At 35.8% G+C, this 27,976-nt stretch overlaps 1 protein-coding gene across 13 annotated transcripts; it reads right to left on the bottom strand.

The window, feature by feature from the left end:
• Positions 1-88: 88 nt before the first annotated feature.
• Positions 89-26,449, bottom strand: ampd2b (adenosine monophosphate deaminase 2b). 13 transcript variants are annotated; one of them, XR_014210922.1, is made up of 19 exons: positions 19,205-19,851; positions 12,394-12,518; positions 12,170-12,300; positions 11,855-11,923; positions 11,660-11,768; positions 10,750-10,939; positions 9,853-9,979; positions 9,607-9,696; positions 9,119-9,248; positions 8,797-8,991; positions 7,468-7,599; positions 7,192-7,355; positions 6,043-6,169; positions 5,459-5,622; positions 5,151-5,271; positions 4,700-4,873; positions 4,485-4,595; positions 839-1,101; positions 89-624 (listed from the first exon to the last, which is right to left on the bottom strand). XR_014210922.1 is itself a non-coding variant. In XM_082187656.1 (19 exons), the coding sequence occupies exons 3-19, from the start codon at positions 12,421-12,423 to the stop codon at positions 889-891; spliced, it is 2,277 nt and encodes a 758-aa protein (XP_082043782.1). In that variant the 5' UTR covers positions 12,424-12,515; positions 18,488-18,572; positions 19,205-19,224; the 3' UTR covers positions 89-888. The 13 variants fall into 13 exon arrangements, 12 of the variants coding, with proteins under 12 accessions (XP_082043782.1, XP_082043786.1, XP_082043787.1 ...); XM_082187656.1 differs by adding an exon at positions 18,488-18,572 and having other exon boundaries at positions 89-1,101; positions 12,394-12,515; positions 19,205-19,224; XM_082187660.1 differs by lacking the exon at positions 19,205-19,851 and adding an exon at positions 26,187-26,449 and having other exon boundaries at positions 89-1,101.
• Between the last annotated feature and the right edge of the window lie 1,527 nt (positions 26,450-27,976).

The raw sequence follows: 27,976 nt of genomic DNA, 5'->3' as shown, positions 1-27,976 counted from the left end.
ATTAATCCAAGTTGCACATTCACAAATAGCTTATTTCTGCATTGAAAAATGAAGTTAACAGTTTATACGCAATATTAAATCCACAGACTCCCATAATTATAATATTTTAATTTTGAGATAGAGAAAGCAGAAAAAAATACATTTCACTTTGATATCATGTCTGATTTACAATAAATAGCTAATAATTTTTCAATTACAAGCACAAATAAAAATGACCTAATGACTCAAAGGATAACCACTGGAAAATAAATAATATCACAATAAAAGACACACATTAAAACAGAACCTGTCAAAACCAAGAATATAAAGGAGGAAATAATCCATTTAAAAATGACATGATTATGATGGCTCATGACAGAGATGTGCGTAGGTACTTGAGCTCACACAGAATAGCCAAAGAACAATGCTTATGGCTGTTAGTGTTCAGAACAAGTGTACAAGCAACACCAAATGACGGTTCATTATCTATGACGGTGTAAACCACTGATCTTCATGCTGGACTGAAGGTTATGGACAGTGTAAGGTCCACAGTGACAGAGGGGGAGACTTCTGGGGTTTCCTGAAGCTTGACTGTGGGTTGCTGGAGCCTTCATCGACACTGTAAGTGTGTTTTCAGTTGGTATTCTGCAAAACATGTGCTTTTGTCAAACATAATGTTGGCATTTCCTGTGCAATTCTGTTTGCTGCAATCAGGACTTTAAACCTGCGTTCCACAACTACAATAACTACACTACATTTCTAGCAAATACCCAAATAAATACAAATAAAAAAAAGGTATTTAGTTAAACACCAGTGGAATCAAACTCAGTATGACTGTCCCAGATTTCCCCCGATTCACCTTTCACTCGCACTCTGCACTTGTTGAATAATTGAAAGTGTGTGATGCCTCTAACGTCTGGCCGGTCCTGCAGCCATGCACAGGGAGCCCTGCTCTTCAACCTCCAGCTCCTCTGACCGCACAGCCTGCGTGATCAGATTCAGCTCCTCGCACAGAGTCTCGAAGCGATACGCCACACGGATGTCTGGAACATTGGTGCGTCTGATGTCGTTGCCCTCCTGCCCCTCTTCCAGATAATGCGGCCCCAGCCAGCAGCTTTTCACCTTGACACAGGACATTTGGATGCATTAGTCAGATGCTTTTCTCTCTTATTCCTTGTATTTTAACGGTCTGTTTCAGTGGTTTGGCTTCAGGATGCACAGTGAACATCAAGTGGTGACCAAACACTGTACCAAAACTGTTTATTATACAAAATTGAACGGCAGCCAATGATTCTCCACACAGAACATACTGTGGGCAGCCCACAAATATCCTCAATGCAAGAGAAGCTGTAATGTAACGTAATCCAGAGTCCTGCACGGGTTCGGGTGACCTGCAAATTTTGCTCAAACGGGTGAAAAATATCCAAACTGTGTCGGATACGGGTGCGGGTCGGGTCGGACACGGGGTAAACACGGGTCTAATACGGGTTTAAAACAATCACGTGCAAACGTAAAAATATATGCATATTTTTAGGAACACATCTTCAAAAATACGTCTGTATTTCAAGTTGATAAAATTATTTAAAATCCACATCAGTTTATTTGTGGCCACACCCTCCCAGGAGTTTCTATTACTATTTTTACTTTTAAAAATCTGCTTGCAGTCGTCGAGATGGATGCTGAGGAGTTGAAGAAAAGAATAGCTAGTGGAGATGGTAAAGTTGTCGACAATACGTCATCAATCAGTTATCTGAAGAAAACAATATTGTGAAAGGCTTTGCTGCATGCATTTTCGTGGATAGCCGCAAATGTGGAACTTCATCGCAGAGGAAGCAAGCAGATAACTGTGGTAACAAACCAAGCAGTTCTATTGAACAGTATTTTTCAAATTTAACACTAAGTATGTGTGGTGTGGCCAAAATTGTCAGATGTAGGCTAGATGAAATTGCGTGGCAGATATAGTGTTGTAGCTGCGTCTGTTCGATTTGTAAGTTTTGTGGTAACGTTAGCCATGTTCTTCATGCGGATGCGGATTTACAAAATCGGACCCGTGCAGGACTCTGACGTAATCCAGGGCAGGCCATATTTTCCTTTACACACTGTGGATTTGGTCAGGGTTTCAGAGAATGAGGGCATGTTATGCAATTGGCATCTAGCTACTGTAATTTGACTAGTGTCACAATACTGTTGTGTTTGGACGCACAGCCAACAAAAGTATGAGAAGTATTTATCCTCTATTTTAAAAGCTGGAAGTCCTAAAGTTGAATTTCGGTTAGGAATAAATGATTGTTTTCACAACTCATGTACACAACTCATTTTTTTGAGTTGAGAACTACTGCACCATATACAAGTTTAGACAAATAGGTAACACCTTACAATATAAGGTTCAATTGGTTAACATTAGTTAATGTGTTGGGTATCAATGAACTTGTCAGGGTTCTGTCACTTCGGTCTAGTTAATTTCTTGGTTTTGTGACAGAGCTCTGACGCTCCCTGTTTTGTCTCGTCTCTGTGTGAGTGCGCGGTTCCGAGCGTGCTCGGGCCGTGCACTCACTTGTCTACGTGCCTTGTTATATGTGCGGGGCATGGTGTTTGGATCCCGACACGTCTGTCTAGTTAAGTTTCGGTTCTGTGTCGGGATTCGGACATCAGTGCTCCGCGTGTTTGTTTTCTTTTGTGAGCGCACGGAATGAGCTTTCGCTCGTTCTCGTGCGCTCTGTCTTGTCACGTGAGCGCGCGCGGTTTCGAGTTCGCTCGAGCCGCGCGCTCTTCTGTCTGCGTGTGTTTTTTCTTGTCTTGTGCTGTGTAGCACACAGCTTGTTTTTCACTGGCTGTGTGCTTTCATGTTATGGTTTGTGTGAACACGTGGCTTATGAGTTTTCACTAGCTGCGTGCTCATGTCTCGTTTTGTGTTCTAGTCCTGTTTGTTGTGAGCCCATGGCTTGTCGTGTTTCCTTGTGCCATGTGCTCTCCTGTCGATTGTCTAACCCCGCCCACCTTGTTACCTGATTATTGATTCATTTTCCCCACCTGTCCTCCCTCGTTACCTGCTTTGTTTGCTCTCCCTATTTATTCTCCTTGTGTTTGCAGTCCTGTGCTGGTTCGTTGTCGTATCTATGCTGTGTGTTTCCCTGCTGTCTAGTCAAGCTGAGTCAAGTCTAGTCTGTCTTGTTTTTCCCCCTCGGGGTAGTTTTGTTTGTATTTGTTTTATTTTATGCTTAATAAAAGCCCATTTGATCTGCACGTGAGTCCTCGCTACTTCCACCTACCCTAACCCTGACAGAACTAGCAATGAACAATTTTTACAACATTTATAAATCTACATAAATGTGATTTTTAAAAATTGCTATTTTAAAATAATGCTTTGTTCATAATACATTAACTAATGTTATACAATTAAATGAAAATGTAATTTAAAAAATAAAATAATCTTTTAATATACAATACCGTTAAAATGTTTGGGGTTGGTAAGATTTTTTTTTTATTTTTTTTAAGAAGTCTCTTACGCTCACAAAGGCTGCATTTATTTGATCAAAAATACAGTACAGTAATATTGTGAAATATTACAAATGTAAAATAACTGTTTTATCTTTTGATATATTTTAAAATGTAATTTCTTACTGTAATGGCAAAGCTGAATTTTCACCAACATTACTTCAGTCTTCAGTATCACATGATCCTTCGAAAATCATTCTAAAATGCTGATTTGGTGCTCAAGAAGAATTTCTTATTATTATCAATGTTGAAAACAGTCGTACTGCTTAATATTTTGGTGGAAACCATAATACATTTTTTATAAGATTCTTTGATGAATAGAAAGTTAAAAAGAACAATACTGTTGTGTTTGGACGCACAGCCAACAAAAGTATGAGAAGTATTTATCCTCTATTTTAAAAGCTGGAAGTCCTAAAGTTGAATTTCGGTTAGGAATAAATTATTGTTTTCACAACTCATGTACACAACTTTCACATTTGAAATATGAAACTTTCGTAACATTATAAATGTCTTTGATGACACTTTCAACCTAATGCATTCTTGCTGATTAACCCCTGGTTTCACAGACAAGGCTTAAGACTAGTCTCAGACTTAAATGCATGTTTGAGTAGTTTGAAAGTTTGCACGGACATATCTTAACACAAGTCAGTGCCATTGTTTCGTTTCAAGATGCATACCTAGCAATGTTTTTTTCTAATGCACGTTTATAAAAGCTAATTAAATGTCTTACTTTAACTAAGGCCTAATCCTGGCTTAATACTTTTAGGCCTGTTTTCACAGACAGGGCTTAGATGAATTTATAAAAAAAAAAAAAAAAAAAAAAATGATTGAGTACTTTTGTGTATGTAGTAATTATCTAGATTCATATACACTTTTAAAGTGTGTTTTGTATGGTGCCTAATGCATTAACTCATGTTAACAAATTGAACCTTACTGTCTACGAACACCTAAATGTTACTGAAAATGACTTGTGCTGCTGCTGACAGAGGTGTAAGTGGAGATGTGATCACCTGGTGAGAAAATCCGCTCATGAGCACACTGTTTCGGGCCAGTTCACACATGTCACATGAGCTCAGCTTCCACACCTGAGCAGCGATGCTGTACTCCTCCATCAGCGGCTCCTGAACAACCACACACACTAGGTCAAACATATTACAGACCTGACTCAAGAAATAACAGCTATGGGGAAAAAAATCATATTTGATGGTATGGTGTGGCTTGCAACCTTTGTGAAGTGGAACTGCAGAGGGTCATCAGTGGACAAAGACACCATGAGGCCTCTGGACAGGTACTCAGGTAGAGGATTTCGATGGTAACTGAGGAAGAGGCTGTTGTTGCTGAGCGGGGACATGGCAATGCCGATCTGAGCCAGGTAATACAGATACTGCAGTACAGGAGCCTGACGGAAATACACAAACACTGATCCATTCTTGACTGTTTGCAAGGGGTTTTAAGATAAGAATATTAAACACAGGAATATATATATATATATATATATATATATATATATACGTGACCGATATTGTTCTGTCAAAACTTGTACATTTATGTTATGTAACGATATGATTTTAACACATGCAAAGAACACAATCATGAATATTTAAAATAAGAACATTCTTTATATCCGATTTCCAAGTACAACTGTGATTCAGTAGAAGTATCCAGAGTGTCTTTACTTTTCTCAGAAGTAGGCCATGGGAAATATTCTCCGACAGCATGAATCCAGACACGAGGTGGTGAATAGGCCCTGCCTCTCCACAGTGCGGACGTAATACAAACGAATTCATGTTCCTTTGCCTGTTGGGAGAAATGAGTGACATTTAAACAGTCGTGGAGCTAAAACAACTTTTATATTAAGTAGCCTACACAATGGTTTTGCCGAGAAGGTTTTCATTAAGCGGTTTGCGTGCCATAAATCTCTAAAGTAAATTTTTACATTAATTCATTAAATGTATAGTGGAAGGTACTTGGGTGCATCAGTTACCTGCGCAGGTGGTTGAGTACAGTCATATTTGCATACATGTAGTACAGGTAATATGAGTATGGAGGATTGTCTTCCTCTGTCCAGTTCACAGGTTTTGGACTGTCCAGGTTAAAGATGTGTTGCTCAGGTTTGGACTCATCATCCACACTATCAAACCCGACAACCTGAAGAACATTCAGTCTCACAATATAATAAAACTGTGACCATACTTGTTGATCATTTGGTTGTATTAATTTTAATTAATTTGTGATTTATCCACTGTTAAAAGTTAAACTTTAATGGCAGACACTTTCTTATCTGAAGCATCTAACAATAGTCTTATTATAGGGACAATAATAAATGTACGAGCCAAGGGTTTGAAACTTTGGATTACTAGGCCACATCTTTCTCTACTATGGAAAAGTTAGTGAGTGTACAATCTAAAACAAATGTTTAATGTAAATAAACTGGGCAGTTAATCATACCTTCAATATTTGCACACACAGAAGATATGTGCGCTATGTAAGCCTCCACTCCACAGTAGCACAGTTACCTATAATTTTACATTAAAATTAGCTTTATCACATGGCAAAAGGTAAACTCACATGTTGCAGGAAGAGATGCAGCTGTGGGAGACTGCTGGGATTGACAGTGGCTTCAAACAGAGGGATAAAAATGTTCTCTAGCATCTCCTGGAAGTTAGAGAGCTGCTTCTTGGTGTGGTACACATCACTGCACAGGAAATAAACCACCTGTTATCTTAGTTATGCTTTTAATTTAGTCTGAAATTAATAATTCATGTACAGCGAAAATATTGGTATTCATTTTGGGAAAAAAGTCTACTTAATTAGGCGTTTCATTTTAAGTGCTTTTCAATTTAGTAATAATATACACTACCGTTCAGAAGTTTGGGATCAGTAAATCTTTACTATTTTAGTTTTATTATTAAGTTATTTTTTTAAGATTAAATTTTTTTCAGCTAGGACACTTTAAATTGATCTAAAGTGATATTAAAGACTTTTCCATTGTTATTAAAGATTTCTATTTTAAATAAATACTGTTCTTTTTAACTTTTTATTCATCCAAAGAATTCAGAAAAAATGTATCACGGTATCCACAAAAATATATTAAACTGTTAAAACTGTTTTTGACAGTAAAAATAATAAGAAATATTTCTTGAGCAGCGAATTCTGAAGGATCATGTGACAACTGAAGACTAAAGTAATGAAAATTCAGCTTTAACATCTTAAGAATAAATTACATTCTAAAATATAAAACAGTTATGTTAAATTGTATTAATATTACTGTTTTACTGTGTTTCTGATTAAATAAATGCAGCCTTAAAAACATTTTTAAAATCTTACCGATTCAAAACTTTTAAACAGTAGTGTGTATATATATATATATATATATATATATATATATATATATATATATATATATATATATATATATATATATATATATATATATATATATATTTAATTTTATAAAATAATTAGGCCTACAGTAGGGGTGGTGGTGGCGCAATGGATAAGACACATGCCTTTGGTGTGAGAGACCCGGGTTCGAATCCACTGTGAGACACCAATGTGTCCCTGAGCAAGACACTTAACCCCTAGTTGCTCCAGAGGCGTGCGACCTCTGACATATATAGCAATTGTAAGTCGCTTCGGATAAAAGCGTCAGCTAAATGAATAAATGTAAATGTAGATGTCCACTTTACATTGATTTTCCTAACGCTCAGTACTCACAATAGCCGTGGCACCTGCACCAGCCAGCGCACATTATCAGAATAAACCTTGTGCTTGACGGCCCACTGAGCCAGTTTATCCCACTCATCTCGTGAGCGGCCGTAGATGGAGAGACGCAGCTCCACATTCTGGTATTTGCTCTCCTCCAGGTCGGCCATCACCTCCTGAAACGCACCAACATACAACTGTCAGCAGGGGGCGCACTTAACCATATGAAACCGAATTCATCAACATGCTTGTTTTGCACATTTCAAAGATTATAAGGAACAGAGATACCTTGATTATGTGCCCAAAGTATTTCCCCTCAATATGGTTGTCAGTCTTAATAAAGATTTCTCGGAGGATGGACTCTCCAATGGGGTTGTATTTGGAATTGAATTTATCAAAGCGGTGGAATGTGTTACGGTCCTGTGGGAAAGACAGAATTTTTTTATTATTTAGATTTACATTTAATCAATTTATTTAAAAAAATTCCCCAGTGTAGCCTACTTATTCCCACATAAAATTTAGACAAGAATCTCTTTTATTAAATTAAAGATTTGTATACACATGGAACATTAATGTAGTGTCACAGTTTGCATTCAGTGGAGAACAACAGTTCATTCATCAGCTTATTCAGTTCTCACCTAAGTGTAAGTCCACTTAGCTTGTGCGACTGCAAGTCTGTGCAACATATTTTTAGTGAGAGTGACCTAGATCCCACACAAACCCAAGAAGTTTGGAACACCCAACTGATATTTGCCTTGGCATATACTGTGTGAAACACTTTTCTTTCTCTTTTATGGTGAAACACTTTTCTTTATTCTTTTTCTTTTATATATTTTATTTCAGTTTTCCGTCCTTTTACGTTTATATTTTTGTTAATAGTCACTTTATATTTTATTATATCAATAAGATATAACATATCAAATATTACCCTTCAAAAGTTTGTGGTCAGTAATTTTTTTTAAACAAATTGATACTTTTTTTCAATAAGGACACATTAATTGGATCAAAAGTGACAGTAAAGACATTTATATAATGCTACAAAAGATTTCTATTTTAAATAAATGCTGCTCTTTTGAACTTTCTTTTTCTCAAAGATTCCTAATTTGTTTTTACAATGGTTTCCACCAAATCAGCATATTAAAATTATTTCTCAAGGATCATCTGACACTGAAAATTCAGCTGTACCATCACAGGAATGAATTATATTTTAAAATATATTTCAATAGAAACAGTTATTTTAAATTAAAATTATATTTCACAATATATAAAATGTTTTACTGTAGTTTTGATAAATAAATGCAGCCTTGGTGAGCAGAAGAGACTTCTTTCCAAAAAAATTTTTTTAACAGTAGTGTACAGTATATGTTGTTGTTATTATTATTATTATTAATTAGTATTACTACGTGTAATTGCTAGTGATGGTAAAGTATTTTTCCAAACACAAAAACAAAATGCACATCACTGGCAAAGTTTTGCTTAACCAGAAAAAGCCTGTGTGCTCGAAACGTTACCTTTGTAAGAATCTGTCAATAAATGTCTAGTTTTTGGAGCCGTGGTGTGCCGACTTTACCTCTTTTTTCCAACCACTTATGTCATGTGTTTAACAACACTTCTTACCGCGTGCATATCCAGAGTGTCTACGCTGAGGTCAAAGGCCGTCAGGTTCATGCTCTCAAACACCTCTGTTAGGGTCTGTCCTCTGCCTTGTTCTACATGGACGATTTCACCTGGGTATTTCTTTATGGCTCTTTTAATGAAGCGCAGCAGGTGCTTCTGATTCATACAGGATGAGGCATGGATGTGTGTGTCCACCTGAAGAAATGAAAGGTCAATAGCTAGAATTACATTACTAGGTCAAATAATCAGGTTTTTCCTGTGACACTACAGTTTAGCTCAAAATACTTTATTTAGTGGTTGTTCACACAAATGGACAGCAGACCTTCCTGATGTTGTAGAAATCACGGTGAGGGACCTTCTTCTGTGCCGCCAACTCTTTCATCTCGTTTAAGAGAATGTGCATCTGGAACTTGGAGCTGAGATACTGCAGTCGGCGATAGCAGAAAGATTTCCTGTTGGGAGAATATACAATTAGAAATCCATATGTTAAACCTAAAACAGATCAGACCAGTTCTGGCTATTTTGGGGAACACATTTAACCACTCTTTGTCACTTCTTCACCTTTGTCGCATTATTCACATTACAAATTAATTACTGGACTTATCTCTTTCAGGATGGGTTTATTTTTACATTTCATCCACAGGTTCAAACTGAAGTCAGTGCATAATGATTTTTAATCAAGCAAAGCAGCTCACTCAGGGACCAGCTCACATTTACAGAATAAGCCGTTTCAATCAGTGATTTGATCATCTTCTTCTGGATCTGCTGCATCAGAATGGACTAAACCTCATGGTGTGCAGTATAACTTACACTGGCCCGTTAATGATGAGCGCCATCATCATGTTCATATCCGCTATGTATTCCTGCAGGTCTGGGTATGGCAGATCCAGCTCTGAGGAACTGATAGACATTACAAAAAAACATTTTAAAAAGAAAAGAGAAATATATATATATATATATATATATATATATATATATATATATATATATATATATATATAAAATTCAACAATTAGGCCAACTCAATTCTAGGGACTTGCAACTCTGTCGTCTTACTTATGGGTGTATACATGAACAACACCATCAACCATCTTGCAGGTGTAGCCCAACCCAGGGGGCATGTTGGCAGGGTCAAACCCCTCATAGGGGTGGGTTTCTGACACAGGTGGGTGGACTGTTGCACCTGTGAGATAAGATGATGTACTAATCATAATGTAATCATGTAACTGCATACTGATCATACAAATCATAAACTCTTTTAACTATGAAACATATTGGAACTAAAGTCAAGGAAACAGTTTAAAAAATAATTTGCCAAAAAAATCTAAATTCTGTCATCATTTACTCGCCGTCATGTCTTTATAAATCATGGAACACAAAAGTGAATTTTTGAAGAATATACTGGCCACTTCTCTCAATATAATGAAAGTGAATGAAGACTGAGGCTGTCAAAATGTCAAAAAGCATAATCTCAACATTTTGCATAAAAACTATTTCACTCTGTTCCTCTGATCGTCTATATAAAAATATAATTTCACTCTGTTCCATTTTATGGCTTCAGAATATAACACTCGAGTCGTGCGTATGAATGACTTTTATTGTGCTTTTTGTCATTATGGCGGTAATGATGAATATTTTCATTTTTGTGTGAACTACTGTTTTAATGAGTAGAAATACATTTGTGCTGTGGTTTAACTGATCATGTGTGGTTCATAAACATGCTGCATCTGCAACCAGAGCACCTGCTTTCAGTTCTTTCTGTAGTAACTGAAGACGATTCCATGAAAACGTTAAAACCTTCTACTCTCCTAAATGCAGATCAATCCAGTGTGTCTCTTCTGAATACATCGGGTTTTTTCATAAAACCAATTTGGCTATAAAATTCTGATTCCTCCTGAACATAAATCCACAACCCTTTGAATATTTCCTTCAGAAAACTCTGGTTCAACCCACTTGCAGATACAGAGGACTCAGGCATCTCCTCATAGGTGTTGAGGTCCAGGGGTCGGTCACCCAGCTCCTCCTGCAAGTAACGTTCTGTGGTCCTGCAGAAGCTCTGCATGGACAGAGAGATATACTTCTCTCTTATGAAGAGAGCTTTGACCACACATTTAGCAGCATCCAGCAGATCAGTGAAAGGAACCTGAAAAAAGAAGACTCACTTAAACAGTGTACATAGAAATCAAAATGAATTATTTTATTACTATCACTGAATTATTCACTCAATTTGTTCAAAAATAATGATTAATTCAGTAACAAAACAACCTCATTCCTCCTAAACTCAACGATGCTTTAGATGACATATGCTTTGACTTAATTTGAAACAATTTTCTTGTGCAGAACAAAAACAAAATTACCTGCAATAATATTTGAAATGCAAGTTACTGAATTGTGCTTGTAATCATGCCGTTGTTATGAATCACTAATAAATGATGTGTGATTGCTTAAATTAACCAACATCTACATTATATATGTATATCTTTCTAACCTTTTCTAGGAGACAGTTGTACAATACATGTAATATATACCATGTACCATTCAAGTGTACCTCGATCCACAAAATAAAACAGTATTTTGGTGACAAAATATAAAAAGCTGTTCTAAATGTTTTATCTTTATTGTTATTAATAGTCTGTTTTTCCCTGTTTTAATTAATATTTCTCCATCAGTGTGAAAACCCCTCAGCAGTGTTGTTGTCAGCTCATGTTTCCCTCTGGGGTTTGTGTAATGTGGATTGTGTGTGTGTGTATGTGTGAAACTTGGTTCTCCCTGAGGAGTTTCTATAATGTCTGCAGTGTCCACTTCAGTTCTGTCAACAACATCTTGTTTTTGTAAAACAAACAAAACAGAAAAATGAACCTACCCCACATTTCTCCTCTCCAGAGATCGCGACTCTCTGATACTCTCTCTCAGGGACGAGCTCTCTCTCGGGATAGAGCTCTTTGGGTGCCTGGCTCTGTTCTTTCATATACCTGAGAAAGAGAGGAGATGCTGGTATTAGCTTAACAAACACTGGATCTCGTATGAATAATCACATAACATCTTAAAAGGCACTCACTCCAGATCTGCTGCACTGTCTGTTTTCATGAAGTCCTGTTTGGCTCGCAGAAGGATATCAGGCTCAAACCTCAAGAGAAAATACTTTTAATGAACTGACTGTGGGTCAAAGGTCACATGTGCATACAGAGCAGTGAATGTTGTACTAATATTCATCTAAGGAAATGGTGTTATTTTAAGTTACAAACACAGATATGTTAAGGATTTCAATATTACAGATTTCTTATTGTTTTTACATTAAGAAAAATGTTTGATGAGAACTACAGATGCTATTTATTAATGGTTAAGTTTGATGATGAATGATGGGATGTAGTACTTGATATCCTGGCTGATTTGCCGCTCCAGTCTGTGCCGCCTCTCCTCCAGCTGCTCAATGGGGCTCTCCTCAGGGAACTCATATGGAGCGCTCCGCATCTCACTCTCAGCCAGGCTGCGGGAGAACAGCTCCTAAACGCACACATTAAGCACACATTTATATAACAGCAGAAACAAAAAAAAGCATTCAAGCAGCATAATTGTTGAGATTTCTGTTTTGTTTACCTCTGCGATCTCTTTGTATTTGCCATCCATGGATGTGCGCAGATCAATGTGGCCGTGCTTAGCTACAGGGTTGCCAGGCAAGGAATGCTGGGATGTGAGGAGGTGTCGGCCAACACGGAGATCTACTAGGAAGATCATGAGAAAGAGATTTTTATATTTCAACAGATATGGCCTGAAATATGGCTTGGCTGGATATGGATTTGGCTTTAAAACATTTAGATTTTGCAGATGTGATTATGGAGATAAATGTTTAAGAATAAATGCAATACATTGTGATCCATACTATTTAGCCTTGTTTTTCAGCTTTTTCTGAAAAGCGGGGTCAGAAAGCTGTCATAATCTACAACTGTTTGTCTTACAAAACTATGGAGCATTCAGGTGGGAGGACATGAGTTTGTATGTGAGTGTGTGCTGGCCTTAGTGTGCACACTTAACTTGTGGGCAAGTATAGACCAAATGCTTATAGTGCCAACACAAATGTTAGTACTGTCACACTGATAATCTGCAATCAAAACACCTAAACACCTTTAAAAACAAGATCAATTTATTTGAAGCAACATATAAGATATTAATTATTAGATATTAATACACTATACCATTCAAAAGTTTGGGGTTGAAGTATTTTGAATGTTTTTGAAAGTCTCATGCTCAGCAAGCATATCATTTATTTGATTACAAAAAATACAGTAAAAACAGTAAAAATGTGAAATATTATTACAACTTGATTACAGTTTTCAATTTATTTTAAAATAATAATGTATTCCATAATAATTTAAGTAATTTATTCCTGTGATGTAAAGCTGAATTTTCAGCATCATTACTTAAGTCTTCAGTGTCACATGATCCTTCAGAATTCATTCTAATATGCTGATTTTATTATTATCATCATTGTTAAAAAAACAGTTGTGCTGCTTAATTCTTTTGTGGAAACCAAGATACATTTTTTTTTAGTATTCTTTTATGTATAGAAAGTTAAAATGAACAACATTTATTTAAAATATATATATTTTTTGCAACAATGTAAAAGTCATTTTTGATCAATTTAATACATCCTTGCAATCTTACTGACTCCAAACTTTTTACATGAAAACAGAACAAAAATACTGATTGCACATTGTTTTGCTGTGAAATGCAAGCCAAAAGTATAATAAAGTAAGATTTTCCATTCCTATTTCAAGTGATTAATCATCAGAAACATTTTAATATCCCAATAATATTTTGCCTCACAAACAATGCTTTCAAACACTTTCACTTTCACAGTGAGTGAAGCTCGACCCTTCTGCTCGAGTTCCATAGTTCCATCCCGTGAGTGATATCAATCTTCCTAAACTCTGACGCTTAATCAAATATTCATAAGCCTGATGAATAATTAAGCAGCCCTGTCTATAGCCCCTGCACAGCAGAGACCTGGACATCTCGTCCCACTGTTAAGGCACACAGGAAACAGACTAAGTAAAAACAGATTCCCCAAGCTATCAACAGAATTCATAGTAAATCTCAAAAACAGTTTGCAATACCAATGCAGTTACAGTACACAGCTGAGCAAACTAGCCTGTGGGCTACAGTAGATCTGCAGTTACAATACAGATAACAGCTGTTTCCTGAGATCATGTGATGAATTCAGCATTAGTGTATCGACACATTCATCACAGTTTTACTAAGAAGAGCTGAATCTTCCCACTTTAACTCTGAGATAAATCCATTACTATGGGAAGCTACACTTAATATGAGGATTTTTACTCTTTCATAATAGCAGCATAACCATTTACTCTCGTAGTTTAAAACCCTTGCTGTATATTTAGTCTGGATACAGTTTACAGTATGTACTTATTAATCACTGTTATTTTGATCTTATAGTTTTACAGAACTGAATTACTCATATACAGTAATTAAACCACTTCATCAACACTGTACTGTACTGGAGTTAGAGTTACAAAAAAAATAGTATTCAAAAATAGTATTTTATAAAACATATTAGTGCATGTTGCCAGAATAGCAATACATTATTAAATATTTTTAAAGAAGTAGTTTTTAATTAGAAAATAATATATTATTCAATTCTTAAAAAATATATTTTTTTTTACTTTTCAAGATTATTTCAAATCTTAATATTCAAAATTTTGTTTTTCAGGAATTCACTACTGTTCAGAAGTTTAGGGTCAGTAGGATTTTTAATTGATCAAAAGTGACAGTAAGCAGCATAAGTTTTCAATACTGAACAAAAAATGTTTCGAACAGCAAATCAGCATATTAGAATGATTTCTGAAGGATCATGTGACACTAAAGACTGAAAATTCAGCTTGGCATCACAGGAATAAATTACATTTTAAAATATATTCAAATAGAACACAGTTATTTTGAATTGCAATAAGTTTTCACAATATTACTGTTTTCACTGTATTTTCACTGTAATCGTACCAAACCCAAACTTGTGAACAGTAGTGTAAATTGATCATGTTTTATTGCCAAGGAAGACAAGAAGAAAAATACATCAGAAAATGTCTTAACATATCAATTCTATGTTTAAAAAGAATAAAAAGAAGCATTCCAGACTGATTCACATTAAATGTGCGGTGACAGAAAATAAGATTCTCAGTTTGAGTAGATTATTTGGCTGCCTAAATACAGTAGATGTTGTGGATACAATAGTTTCTCAGTAAACAAACTTGAGTCACTGTCACCTCTAAAGGGGTGGTTGATTATGATTTAATTTTTCTAACTTTATTTAGTGTGTAATGTTGCAATTTGAGCATAAACAACATCTGCAAAGTTACGACACTCATATTTCAAATCAAAGTGAGATATTTTCTTTTAAAGAAATTGCTTTTTAAGGACTACAGCAAACGGCTGGTAGGGACTACACAAGCTTCCTCCTGGGTTAGTGACATCATGAACCCTAAAATTTACATAAACCCCGCCCCCGGAAAACGATTTGATAGATTATCAAGACAGAATATGTTAATCAATAACTAGAAGATAACTACACATAAGCTACATAAATTCATCAACTAACCATTCAGAAATGTTGTCTAACTTGTCACTTCTTGAGTCTCTCCATCTTTGTCTGACTCTGGTTTGAACATAAAAGGCTAAACGTTTTTGAAATTTTCAGTGCATGTCTGTGTGAGGTAATCGAAGCTGCTAACACAGGAGGCGTTGTAGCTCCGCCCTCTGTGCCGGGAGCAGCAGGTCATTTGCATTTAAAGGGACAGACACAAAAACGGTGCGTTTTTGCTCACCCTCAAAAAGTTGCAATTTTAACATGCTATATAAAAACATCTGTGGGGTATTTTGAGCTAAAACTCTGGGGACATCAAAGACTTTTTTTTACAATGTGTGAAAAGGGCATTATACCACCCCTTTAGGGACTGGAGTCTGTTGTTTTTTTCTAGAGCTTTACCAAGATTCCTATTCATAACCGCAACAACAAAGACTTTGTTACCATAATGCCATTTGAAGTAATGCACACGTTCTCCCTGCTGAAAGTAGGAATTGTCGTCCGTCTGCTTAGACTCAAGTACTAATTACTAACCACCGCAGTGTAATTACACACAGCGCTCAAACAAAAACGAGAGGAGCAGAACTAAATAATTAAAAGTTTGGTATCACCGGATGTGCCCATAGTTGCCGAAATTGAGTCATGTTATACTAACCCTCATTCTACTAGTTTACATAACGCTTTAGGGCTCTGCTGCTCATCGTTTTATTGTTCTGGCAAAGTTAATGTGCAACGTACTTATCAGGGAGTTTATTGGAGGTAATTAACGACAGGATTGTCTATGAGATGAACTCGTCGCTGAAATCTTGGTGGCCTTTTCACAGGCCCAGATGGGTGGACTAATAATGACAATGACAGTTCATTATCGCCCAACACAGATAGACACAGCGGGAGATGCACGCACTACCGAGTGGACTCACACTTACAATCACGTTCTACTTTTCTCACACATACCATTTACCTTCACATAAATCACAGCCTACACATTTCACACTTATCTGCAAGCTAACAAAGCACGTTGTAAAAGATTAATATCGCAAGAGATTTTGTCAGGATTTTTGATGTGCGTGTAAAGCCAGAAGGGAGACTGATATATCCACTGGCTTGTATATAATCTTCTTGGTGTATTTTGGGAGTTTCATGCTAGTTACATAATCACCATCCCCTTTATACACAGGATCCCCACATACAGTAAACGGCAAAGCAGAACAACAACAAACTTCTTCTGCTGAGCTTCAACTGCGACCACAACTACAGTTATTGATTCTGATGGTAAACATTCTAGAATGAGGGTCTATAAATGTCACATATTTATGAATGGGAGAAGTGAATAATCAGTGTAGTGAGATATGGAGCTGAGAGATAAGAACAGCACTAGACCATTGCCTCAATGACACATGAGATGAGGTCAAAGATCGGGCCCGTTACACCTTTGTGTAATCACCTCTGTAATTTGGTGTATTTATCTGTTTGTGTGTATTTCGTATTTGATTAGTTGTTACATTTTTAAGTTTTTTATTTTTAAATTAAGTACATTTTAATTAGGCTACATTTTTTTATTTTAATTACATGTTTTGTTTATTTAAATGTATTCTGCTTTCTATAAAATATATCAGTAACAATTTACAATAAGGTTTCATTAGTTAACTACATTAGTTATGAACTAACAATGAACTGCACTTCTACAGCATTTATTCATCTTTGTTCATGTTAACTTCAACATTTACTAAATTATTAAAATCAAAAGTTGTATTTATTAACATTAGTTAATGCACTGTGAACTAACATGTACAAACAATGAACAGCTATTTTTTATTAACTAACATTAACAAAGTTAACAAATACAGTATCAAATGTATTTCTCATGGTTAGTTCATGTTAGTTAATACATTAACTATTATTACCTAATGAACCTTATTGTAAAGTGTTACCAATATATCTATGTACACAAGCGTGGTTTGGGGTCAGTAAGATAAAAGTCATATAATACTTCAGCAAGAATGCATTTAAACTGATCAAAAGTTATATAAAGTTTTCCATTTCAAATAAAGTCTGTACTTATGAACTTTCTTTTTACCTAAGAATCCTGTAAAAATGTTGTATAACAGTTTCCACAAAATTATTAAGCAGCACAACTGTTTTCAGCATTGATGATGATAAAAAAAAATTTCTTGAGCAGTAAATCAGCATATTAGAATGATTTCTGAAGGATCATGTGACACTGAATATACTGAAATAAATGACAGAAATAAATGACATTTTAAAATATATTCAAATAAAAAGTTATTTTAAATTGTAATAATACTACACAATATTACTGTTTTTACTGTATTACTGATCAAATAAATGCAGTCTTAGTGAGCATAAAAGACTGTTCAAAAACATTTTTTAAATTCTTAATGACCTCATACTTTTGAACAGGGTATATTATCACAAAAGTTCTGATTATGAAATTTCTCAGAATACAAAAGCTTATCTTAGATCAGTTTCTAAAAAGTCGTTAATGTTCTACATATACGCAAAAGCTGAAAGAAGTCTTACATGAAAGAAATCTGATGTGTGATCTAAAATGATATTAGCAGCTGCTGCTAATGCTGACTGACATACTTTATGAAATCCTGAGCAAAACTGAGCCACACTGAGGATTACAGTTACCTCACTAACCCCAATCAGGGCCAGTCACTGTCGCCACGGCAACCTGATGTTGCATCCCTTTGTTTGCTAAATTAACAACTGACATGACAAGAGACTCAGAGTAGAGTGTCAGAGTAAAGACCAATCACCATTTAGTATATAAAACTATAAAACACATTCAAGGTTAATGTGAAATCAACTTTAGATTAATAAACTCCAGTTCTTGTGTTCCCTGTTGGAAAATTGTTGTGGTTTGGAACATAGTTTTCTAGCTGGTTGACCAAACCCAAACTTGAAACCACCTGGTTTGTTGCTGGTCCAAGACAATCTCCAAGTGTAGACCCGTTAGAAACCAGAAATGTAGAAATCAAAAACATTTACCAGCTTAAACTGGATTTCCAGTAGGGTTTGGAAGCTTCATAACCTCTTTTCCCTTGAACACACACAATTTCATACACAAACCTCATCTAAGCAGCATCCTTCTCTATTACTCTTTCAGCCTTCCACTTAATCTGTCATCCGTGAAACACAGCGCTGACCACAACACCTTCAAAACAGGACAACTGAGATACTGAGGAGGACAATCAATACAGCGAGACACACACACACACACACACACACACACACACGCACACACACGCACGCACACGCGCACACACACACACACACACACACACACACACACACACACACACACACACACACACACACACACACACACACACACACACACACACACACACACACACACACACACACACACACACACACACACACACACACACACACACACACACACACACACACACGCACACACACGACTCCCTTAGGAAAAACATGAGCTGACAGCAACACAGCTGAGGGCTTAGAGATGGAGAGAAACAGAACGAAAAGACAGAGAAGCAAATAAGTGTCCTACATGAAAGGATATGAAGAAACTCTTGCTGTTATTCTCCCAAAACAGGTCAGAGAGAGAAAAGACAGAAAGACAGACGGAATAAAAAGAGAGAGACAAATGGCAAACACAAAGCTACACTTTCTAAACTAACACACATCTCCAGCAAAACATGTCTCATTCATTCACTCACTCTCTCACATACATAGTCTTGTGATTGAATCTGTCCCACATACATACATACATACATACATACATACATACATACATACATGCATACATACAGTAAACACAGCTGATGGAGCCGAAGCATCCACTTTCTCCCCTCCCTCCTCTTCCTGGTTCCTGCCAGCTGTCTGGGCTGACCACTGTCATCCCCCTCTCATTTAAATATCCTTGACACATGGCTGGACCGTACCACCTGGACTTCAGGGGCAGGGGGAGCTCAACAGCATCACTGCTGTCTCTGGGACAGAATGGGCTCGACAGGATCTCTCTACACCCCCCCCCTGTCCTTCAGCTCTGTGACGCATTAGCATGACTGCAGTGCATGCGAAAATGCTGGAGGATGTTTTGAGAAAGGGATAGAGAAATAGAGACTCCCTCGGAAGCCGAAATAGAGGTCACTGCAGAAACTAGTATTGGACATGTCTGATCAGAGATCTGGCCCATTTAAACAAGCATCGAGATAATGTGTTTATCATTACTGGAGCTGTCACCAAACCACCACTGTATGAACCCAACTGGGTTTCTATTGTATGGCACTAGAAACCCATATAGAGTGTTAATGATTCTGTTGTGTGTCCAGAGGGTTTGAGAGCCGTTTCTGTTTAATCAGAGGGAACAATAGCATCCCTGAATTCTGCTCCTCTTTTAGGGGAAATGGGCTTTGATGAAGACATCAGAGAAAGAGACAAAGATTGCACTGATGAGGTTTGTGTGAGCCTCTGGAGACCAATTGCTTTTATTTGTTCCTGTGATGAAGGGGGGGGGGGGGGGGGGGGGGGGGGGATAGAATAAAAAATAATCACCCACCAATATAAATTATATATTTGATAGCATTTATATTTGTTAGTTAATGCATATTATGAACTAACAATGAACAATACTTTTACAGCAGTCTTAATTACACTATAAAATGTATTTATTTATTTATTTGTTTTTAAGTCGTATAAAAAACAAAGATTATTTTGGTACGTTTTACAAGAAAATACTATTTACTCTTTCTACTTCAAAATTTCATGTTTAATTCAATGTGTTACCAGCCATTACTTTGGAAAATGAACTAACGATTTGTGAGGGAAAATGGTTTCAAAGCCATTGTTTCAGTGCACTGTAAACATGATCTGTTAGTCATGGCAACATATGTTTTTACATTACTTTAACTCATCAAAATAATTTAAGCAATTTCAATTTTCAACAATTTTTTTTACTTTTTTTTATGGGTAACACTTTACAATAAGGTTCATTAGTTAACTACCTTAGTTAAAGGGTAACTCTCACCAAAATTGAACCTAGGCGCTTTTTGTTAATCAACTCGATTAAACTTTCAATCAAACTTTCGTGTAAAAGCATAATTAGAATGAAAACGGCACTTTTAAGATTGACTGTATTTTCGTTTTAGGTCAAAATGCCTTTTGAATGGGAGTGCTTCTATGATAGCATCAAAATCGCTATTTTTAAAACACTAAGAAGGCTCCACACAACATTTTAGTAAACTTTGTGTACACAAACAATGTAGTCAATGCTCGAGTTCATGTGAAGATCCCCTGGTGATACTTCGAGCACAGTTTTATGTTGTGTGGAGCCTTCTTAGTGTTTTAAAAAAAGCGATTTTGATGCTATCATAGAAATGCCCCAAGCACTCCCATTCAAAAGGCATTTTGACCTAAAACGAAAATACAGTCAATCTTAAAAGTGGCGTTTTCATTCTAATTATGCCTTTACACGAAAGTTTGACTCGGGTAGATTAACAAAAATAACCTAGGTTCAATTTCGGCGAGAGTTACCCTTTGAACTAAGAAGGAACAAAACTTCTACAGCATTTATTAATCTTAGTTCATATTAATTTCAACATTTACTAATACGTCATTAAAATCAAAGGTTGTACATGAGTTAACCCACTGTGAATTAACATGAACAAACAATGAACAGCTGTATTTGTATAAACTAACATTAACAAAGATTAATAAATACTGTAACAAATGTATTGCTCATTGTTAGGTCATGTTAGTAAATACATTAACTAATGTTAACTTATGAACCTTATTGTAAAGTGTTACCTTTTTGCTATACGAGATACAGCCAATCTGATTATACTTAAGGTGGAATTGTTTTAGTGTACATATTTACACATTTATTGTAAACTTGACTTAAAAATGCATATTTGTGAAATTAATACAATAATACATGCTATAAAATGCTATATGCTATAAACACATGCTATAAAATTCAGTTTTCATTAAGTATTAGTCCATGTGATCTAATGCATTAACACATTATTGTAAAGAGTTACCAAAGTATATACAGTATATTGAAGCAAATTTTACTCATGAGTTTTTTCAATAGTCATAATTTAATTATTTGTTACATTTTACAATAAATTGTAGATACGCACTCTCCAAGAAAGCATGCAGAAAATAAAAGTTTATCATTTAAAATCTTGAAATTTGTTTTATGGTTTTATGTTTGCTAGGGAAAATGACTTGCTAGTTCCACCTAGTGGGCAAAAGCAAAACTGTTAATTCTTTGGATTTTACGATCATGGAAACAAACTCAACATTCACTAAATATCAATCCACAAACACTCAAGTACCTAATACCTATACACTTTATTATGATTCTAACTAACCTGTTGTAAAAGCACATGGGTCTTTTAGAAATCATAATGTTCCTACCTCGTGGATGAAGTCCCTGGGAATCTAGGGAAGTAAAGGGTTGAGTGGATTTAGAGAAAACAACTCTAAATAGTAGCAAAATGGTGGCTGAGGGGGAGGCAGTAAAAGTGCTCTTTTAAAGAATCCCTCCTCTCTCATACCACACTAAAGGCAAGGGAGGCACTACGGGGCTCAAAGTTCAGAGCACAACAGCATTTAAAACCTCTATATGTGGTATAGAGAAGGCTGGAGGCTGAAACATAAACTATGACAAAGATCTTCCACTAAAATACATTCTTTCTTTCTTTCTTTCTTTCTTTCTTTCTTTCTATTTCGAACAACAACAACAACAACAACAAAAAAAAATATATATATATATATATATATAAATACAATCAGTATGTTACAATATACCAAAAGAAGAAGAAAAAAAACCAGTATCTATAAAGTATTATAACAAATACTCATCTTACTACTAAAAAGAGGAGCACAAATGTAAGCAGAGTGATGAAAAAAGTTTTGCCAAACTATTTGTAGACTGACATTGCCCCTTTAAGAATTATTTAAGAAGAGTCAATCACGTCAGCCTTATCTTGTCCATCCTTTATGCTCAGATAAGCAAGATATGCCAAAAAAAAAAAGGTGAGTTTGAAGCATTTAAGTGACCATAATGCAACACAGAGAGGGTCCAAAGTGACATAACAGGAAGAGCTCTGTGTACAAACCTCAAATGACTCATGCCAAAACACTCATCAGGTAGCGGCTATAAATAAAACAAAAACAAACAGCAATATAATTGTACATTGACTGCTGGTGGTTTAAACTAAATGTTATTCAAAGGTTATTCAAAGTATGTTATTATAGGGCTCTAAAATGTGAGGTAAATGTTTGCTTTATTTTTCCATGATGCGGTAATTCTCTGAATCCGATTTAGAAATAAAAAACTATGGATGCACAGATATGATAATTTTGGACAATACAATAATCAATAATTATGCACAATACAACAATCTATAATTATTTATACTACACATCAATCTACATTTTGACTGATTATTTAAAAGTCCAAATATATGTGCTTCAGGTGACACTAAACATAATATAGAGTGGGAAACTGCAGAAAAGTCTCTCTTATCAAACAATCATTTAATATGCAGAGGAAAAATAACCTTCACAAATAGAAATAATAAATATAGCTGCAAGCACAATTAAAGGGCCAAGCACAAAAAAAGTCACAAGCATGGCTGAGAGCTTCAGAGCAACTGCAACAACGTGTAAAGACATTTTTAGAATATTTTAGTCAAAATGGCTGAAAAATCACAAGTACAATGACTTGCAATATGATTTGACCAATAGGTGGTGCTTATCAGTGTGAGGAAACAATGACACTGACACATACAAACTAGTTTGGTGTCAATATGTCAAAGCATTGCAGAGTTACAGCCTCAGAATCAGCTTGGCACCATGCCATCAAATTTTTCAATGCATTCTTCGAGAATGGTTTGGTTAATAAAAGCTTATAACTATTTGCCGGTGAAACTATTTGACAAGAACTATTTGGTGAAAATCGGACCAGCGGTCTAGGATGAGTTAAAAAAAAGTTTTTTTTAGAAAATTTTTCAAACAAAATTCAAAATGGCAGACAGTAAGTTAGACCGAATATTGCATAATTGGTATCATTGTTCTCGGTATAACTCAAGGAATCTATCAAGACTGGTTTAATTAAAATAGGCAAAATTTATAAAAAACGCTATTAGTTGAGATTTCATTTTACATTTTGACAAGAAGGTGGCACTGTTAAAACATTTTTTGAGTACCTTCAGGGCATAGTCCTGATGACACATACAGAGTTTCGTAATGATCCACTAATGTGTTCTTAAAATACAGCATTCTATGACAAAATTCGAAATGATCGACACCCAAAATGGCCAATATGGGTATCATTCGACTCGGTATGCTGCACTGAATTAAATGAGACCAGTTTTATGATTTTTGGGCAAACCGTTCCAAAGTTCTAAGCAAACTGTTTCATAATTTTTTCGGCTGTGCTGAAACACTGCATGTAGCCTCAGGTCATGCATCTGATGGCATGTACCAAGATTCATCTCAATACGTGAAAGAGTTCCACAGATATAGCCTTTGCATCCAATTTGGTGTGCTCTTCATCAAATTCGTTCATGAGTTATTCAAGAACAGTTAGGTTTATTAAAAAGCTTTTATTAACTTTTTGCCAGCATGGTTGAGGATGATTTGAGGCCATTTTGGTGAAAATCTGACAAACCATCTAGGCTAAGTTCGAAAAAGTAGGTTTTTCAGAACAATTGAAATGTCGGAAACATTTTCGTGTTGGAGAATGACAATTAATGGGTGCAATCGAATCGTTTTGAGCCAAGAAATCAGTTATCCAAAAGTTATTAGCATAAACATAAGTGCAAATTTGGACAGGGATCGAGTTAGAGACTGCCATATTGCTGTGGTTAATGTTCAGACAGAGTGACTGTCCTCTATATATGTGTGCAAAATTTCACAGCTTTTTACCATACGGTTCTATGGGCTGCCATAAAGAGGAAGAAGAATATGAAGAAAACTAACAGATACAATAGATGCCTTCACATCTTTGGTGCTTGGCCCCTAATAATAAAAAAACACAATTGTTGTGCCATGGATAAAAAAAATCTTAGAGGCTCTAAAAAAAAATATATATATATATATATATATTTTTTTTTTTTATGTTTAACAGTAGGTTAACCAACTAGAAATGTGAGGTCCTGTTAAATGTTTTCCTCATTGGAATTATGCTAATTAAAAAGTCACATTTATCTGCTAATACGATATGAAAATATATCCTGCACCCCTAAAAAGAATGTTCATGCACACGTTCGAGTCACCACATTTTATGGGAATTTCTGGAGAAACTGGCAATTTACAAGTAATGGTCAGGCAAGTTTAGTCTACAAGAAAAAACCAGACACATTTCCCAGGAGAATCAGGAGCATTAAACATAATGGACTGTGCCAGAAATGTGGATCTGAAAGCTGTTATTTCTTCAAAGCAAGATGGACTATTATTAACCCTTCCTCATGTTTTCACTAAGGCCTCTTTTCCAAATCATGTCAAGAATGAGCCACAGTAAAAGCGTACGAGGCTCTCAGAAATCAGACACTTGATTGCTGCTGAAATGCGAGAGGAATTTTAAATATTGCATGTCTAGTGTCTCTAAAAAGTCTATTTAAGGGACTTTTTGTTTAAAGCAAAGTACTGACTATAATGTATTGCTACATGCAAGTAAGAGAGAAAGAGAGCTGTTTTGTGCCTATATGAGAATAATTGTGGTTGTCTGAAACTGCAAGGATTCACTTATAATTTTGTATCTTCCTCAGAACAGTTTTTTTTTAAAAGATAGCAGCAATATGCCACCTGCCAAGTCTTCATGCTCAGATAATTACTCCATCTTTGTGGTGAAGATGCTTTCTGATGATATTTCCTGCCTCGGGCTTCGGAAATTATGCTGGCACGGCAAGCCAAATGAGTCTCTACATTTTTCCATGTCTGGTTTTGCACTCAACCAGAGATAAATACACTTTCTAGAACATTGTTTCAGGTTTTAACCACAACATCAGAGGCACAAGGAACTAATAAATACATGCGACACCTAACTAAATGTGTTCTAGCGCATGATAAAATCACAGTTTTTCTGCGAGAAAGAGAGAGAGAGAGAGGTGTGAAGTGTTTTTTGGATCGGATCTTATGTAAGCCTTACGCAATGCTGGCCTGACCACAGACATTGTGTTGCATGCATTTATGGATGTGGTCTAGACCAGCCACTAATTGCTGCATGTTTGATTTTCCCCGTCTGGCTTTCTTGCAATTGAATCCTCAAACATTATCTGGATGAAAATATTCAGGAATTGAGTAATTGAGGTCTGAAACACAATCAGCTAAGTACTTCCAATGTAATTATGGCCAGAAATAATGTGTAATGCATAACTTTCTCTTTCTGCTCCTCACAGAAATAACAAATACAGGTCCATGAGCTATTATTCTGTTTCAGAGAGAGAACATTTATGTGAAGATTAAAGTCTAGGAAGCCATAAGAAAGAGAGACAGGAAAAAGAATATGGTCCTGTAATAGTTGCAACAGTTTCCCTCAAATCAACAGGTATAAAAGTTTCTACATTATGCAGATGCTGGATAACTGAAACTCGTCTGAACATTTGCCACAAAATAGTCAAATGTGAGAAGGAACCTACATAGAAATATGATGAAATACTGAATATATGATGAAAAATGTACATGTAATGACACATTCTGTTCTCCAATTCCATCAAATTTCCACTTCACACATACACACTTTTATAAACCCATATTGTTTTTGAGCAAACCCACTTACCTCCAGTGGCTGTGTACTGCAGGCTGCCTCTCTTCCTGAAAGGGGACGTGGGTTTGCCTGAAGGCAGCTTAGAAGACATTTTGGCTGGAGATTCACCAGAGACGGACAAAACGCTGGTTGGTTTAGGCACAGAGGAGTCCTTAGCAGGGGGGAAAAAAGGGGGGCACACTCGGTCCAGAGAGGCTTTGAATGCAGTAAGAAGGATGTTCAGATATGTGTGTGTGTTTGTGTGTGTGTGAGAGAGATCCCCGCTCTTCAGATGCTGCAGTGTGAGAACTGGCTCCTCCCCACACCTCCCAGTGCCCACTCACACACCAGCACACGCTGCCTGCGTGCTGTCACTCCGCACGGTTTCCATGGAAACCTCAGAGCCAGGTGGAACATGACATGAGAGTCCAAATAGTGCATTGTGATGATCGTAAAGGAATGCTCCTCATGTCACTTTTTCATAGCAAGTGAGACGAGAGGAAACATGACAGGCCAGACGCTGGCTCAGGGCTCAAAGCTTGGTCAGCCAGAAGAGATGCACCGTGTGCTGGGAGGGGGAGGTCGCTCACTCTGTGATGGGTAACAGCTGGAGTCATGTCTGTGAAATGTAGTAAACCACAAATGAGAGATGCACAAAAACTTTAAAAACAAAAACAAAAAAATGTAGGGATGAGCAGCTAAAATATAGACACAGGAAAAAATGAAAACCCATAATCATATGGATCATAACAGCCAGAATCTTTTTAATTATAACTGATTGACATGACAATTAGTTTAAACTCTCTCTCTCTAAAAAAAAAAGGTTAGGGTTATTCTGAATTAATAAATTCAGTTCATCACTGGTTGTCAAATTGGAATCTGATATCTTATTTGGAAATTGAATGAATTGCAATTCAATCATACAACAGAATTATCAACAGGTTTTGCAACAAAACATAAATACATTTTCAGTTGTAGCTATTCATTATATATTTATTCCCTGATACTGCAAGTAGAAAATGTTTTCCTAATGGATCAACTTTTCATTTATATATGAAAAATATAACTAAATACGGTCAAAACAATAAACACAACTAATTATAATTAAATTATATTTTAAGTAATATTTATATATGAATGTACACATACATACATAATTTATATATATATACACACACATAATTTATATATATATACACACATAATTTATATATATATATATATATATATATATATATATATATATACACATACATATATATATACATACATATTATATATATGGATTAATTGATTATTAATATCATCTAATGTTTCTGTGAATACACCATATGTTCATGATGACCCTTGATTACCCTTGAACATGTTCAAGGGTAATCATATTGAAAATGATTGTATTGTTGAAAATAGATGCAAATTTTAAAATGTTTTTACATTTCAATTGATTTTAATTCCATTTCAGTAAATTCAAATTTGATTCATAATTCTGCATTCCATTTACAAATTCAGGAAAGGGCATACTCAATTAAATTTCAAAAGCCACAGAAACCTACAGTCCGGTAATGCTTGTTTTAGTTATCTAAACGGAGAATGCCTGTAAAATGCTAGTGACAGCATACATCGAACCTCATCAGCAATGTACAGCGTGAGGGGTCTTTACATAACAAAGGAATGTTTCTGTCTCTGTGCTGACTGGACGTGTCAGCAGCCAGCGCAGTCAAAAATGAAGCTCCAATGAGCTCTGGAAACATTAGCATTAGCTTCCAAGCAGAGCCAAAAGCAAAATATTTATTACTGATTATCCTTTCTGAAAAAACATGTTT

Source organism: Leuciscus leuciscus (genome assembly GCF_965113295.1).
Source record: "Leuciscus leuciscus genome assembly, chromosome: 13".
Taxonomy (NCBI): Eukaryota; Metazoa; Chordata; class Actinopteri; order Cypriniformes; family Leuciscidae; genus Leuciscus; species Leuciscus leuciscus.
This window is presented reverse-complemented; position numbering and strand designations above follow the sequence as displayed.